The sequence below is a fragment of the Emiliania huxleyi genome (assembly GCF_000372725.1).
Source record: "Emiliania huxleyi CCMP1516 unplaced genomic scaffold EMIHUscaffold_7105, whole genome shotgun sequence".
Lineage (NCBI taxonomy): Eukaryota > Haptophyta > Isochrysidales > Noelaerhabdaceae > Emiliania > Emiliania huxleyi.
In genome coordinates this window covers 1-1,380 of record NW_005196674.1, presented here as the reverse complement: position 1 = coordinate 1,380, position 1,380 = coordinate 1, and the positions used below count along the sequence as shown (strand labels likewise).

Genomic DNA, 1,380 nt, shown 5'->3' with positions numbered 1-1,380 from the left:
GCTCTTGCCGAGCAGCCGATATGCCCAGACGGAGGCGCAGAAAGGCTGCGAGTACTCAACGAGTTCCGCGACCTACGCAGTCAAACCTGGGGGGAACTGACCGCACCATGGCGGACTTCCGAAACCTCCGTGAGCACCTCTGACGGTTCTCGCTCCCCATCGAGCTCTTCTTGCCGTACGGCGGTCTTCCTGATGCGTGCCGGCACAGAGCTCTGTGCAAGCCGTCCAACGTGATCGTGACGAGTGTATCGCTTTGACGGATCGACCGTACTTGTTATCAAGACTGATATGACGTACACAGTGACACATCAGACGACACATGCTCTCCCACCCGCCGGGCCGCAAAACGCTCTCGACGAGAGCCACAAGAAGCCGTCCGCACAGCAAGCCGCTCGGTCGAACACGTTGCTCGCTCGATGCCGGCGAGCGCATTGCGCACGAGGTAGACGGTGGCGTAGCTAACATCACTGACGAAGACCGTCCGCTGGCGTGAGCGGCGGCGATCGGTCCCTAACCTGCGGTCCTTCACCGCAATCGGTCCTTCGCGCTCGTCCCTAACCCAAAAAAGCACGATTCTGAAGTTGGGCCCTCAGTTGGCGACGGCGTCTAAACTTCGCTCGCGCAATTGCGGGGAGACCTCTTTGTTTTTGCCCGGCCCGTTGCGCTATTTCTCGGGCGTCCTTTGCTCCTCCGGAGGCTCGGTGTGACGGCTGGCAGATGTGCGACCAGAAGATCAGCTATGCCTCGGTCGCGATCTCATCCGCCGCCGCGAGCTGCAGCGAGACACACAACGCGATCCTTCACGTCCCGGCGGGCGACGGCCCCTTCCCGCTCCTCGTCTACCTCCACGGCGGCTTCTGGAAGCCAGAGTGGACCCGCGAGGCGACCGGCTCCGCCGCCTTCCTGGCCACCTTCACGTCGCCGCCCGCCGAGGTTGCGGCAGCGTCGCCGCTCGGACCCGTCGCGACGTTGAGCGTAGAATACGCCAGGGTGGCGCAGGATGATCCGGCAAACTCCGAGGGCGGCGGCGGCTTCCCGGGCACGCAGCTCGACGTCCTCGCCGCGGTCAACGAGGTGGCCTCGCTGCACCGGGCTGGCGGTGAGGATGGCACGGCCGGCGCAGCGGCGGCGCGGCTCGACCTCGGCTCCGTCTTTCTCGCCGGCCATTCCGCCGGAGGCCAGATGGCGCGCTGCCAGAGGACAGAGCAGTTTGCCGAACCGGAAGAACCGCAGCCTGACGGCGCCGCTGCCGGCGTAGGCGCTGTGGCTCGGCCTCCTCTCCGCCCTCCCCGCGCAGGTGCGCCGCGCGGCCATCGGCGAGGTGGTCGGCCGCAGCGACGGCGCGCCGTGCCTCGATGCGGGCACGCAGCGATGGGGCAT

General features: G+C 66.4%; 1 protein-coding gene across 1 annotated transcript; it reads left to right on the top strand.

The window, feature by feature from the left end:
* Positions 1-717: 717 nt before the first annotated feature.
* Positions 718-1,380, top strand: EMIHUDRAFT_374398 (hypothetical protein; the record flags this gene model as incomplete). Its single annotated transcript, XM_005761321.1, has 1 exon — positions 718-1,380. A coding segment is annotated over one exon (663 nt), but the record flags the coding sequence as incomplete, so codon positions are not given.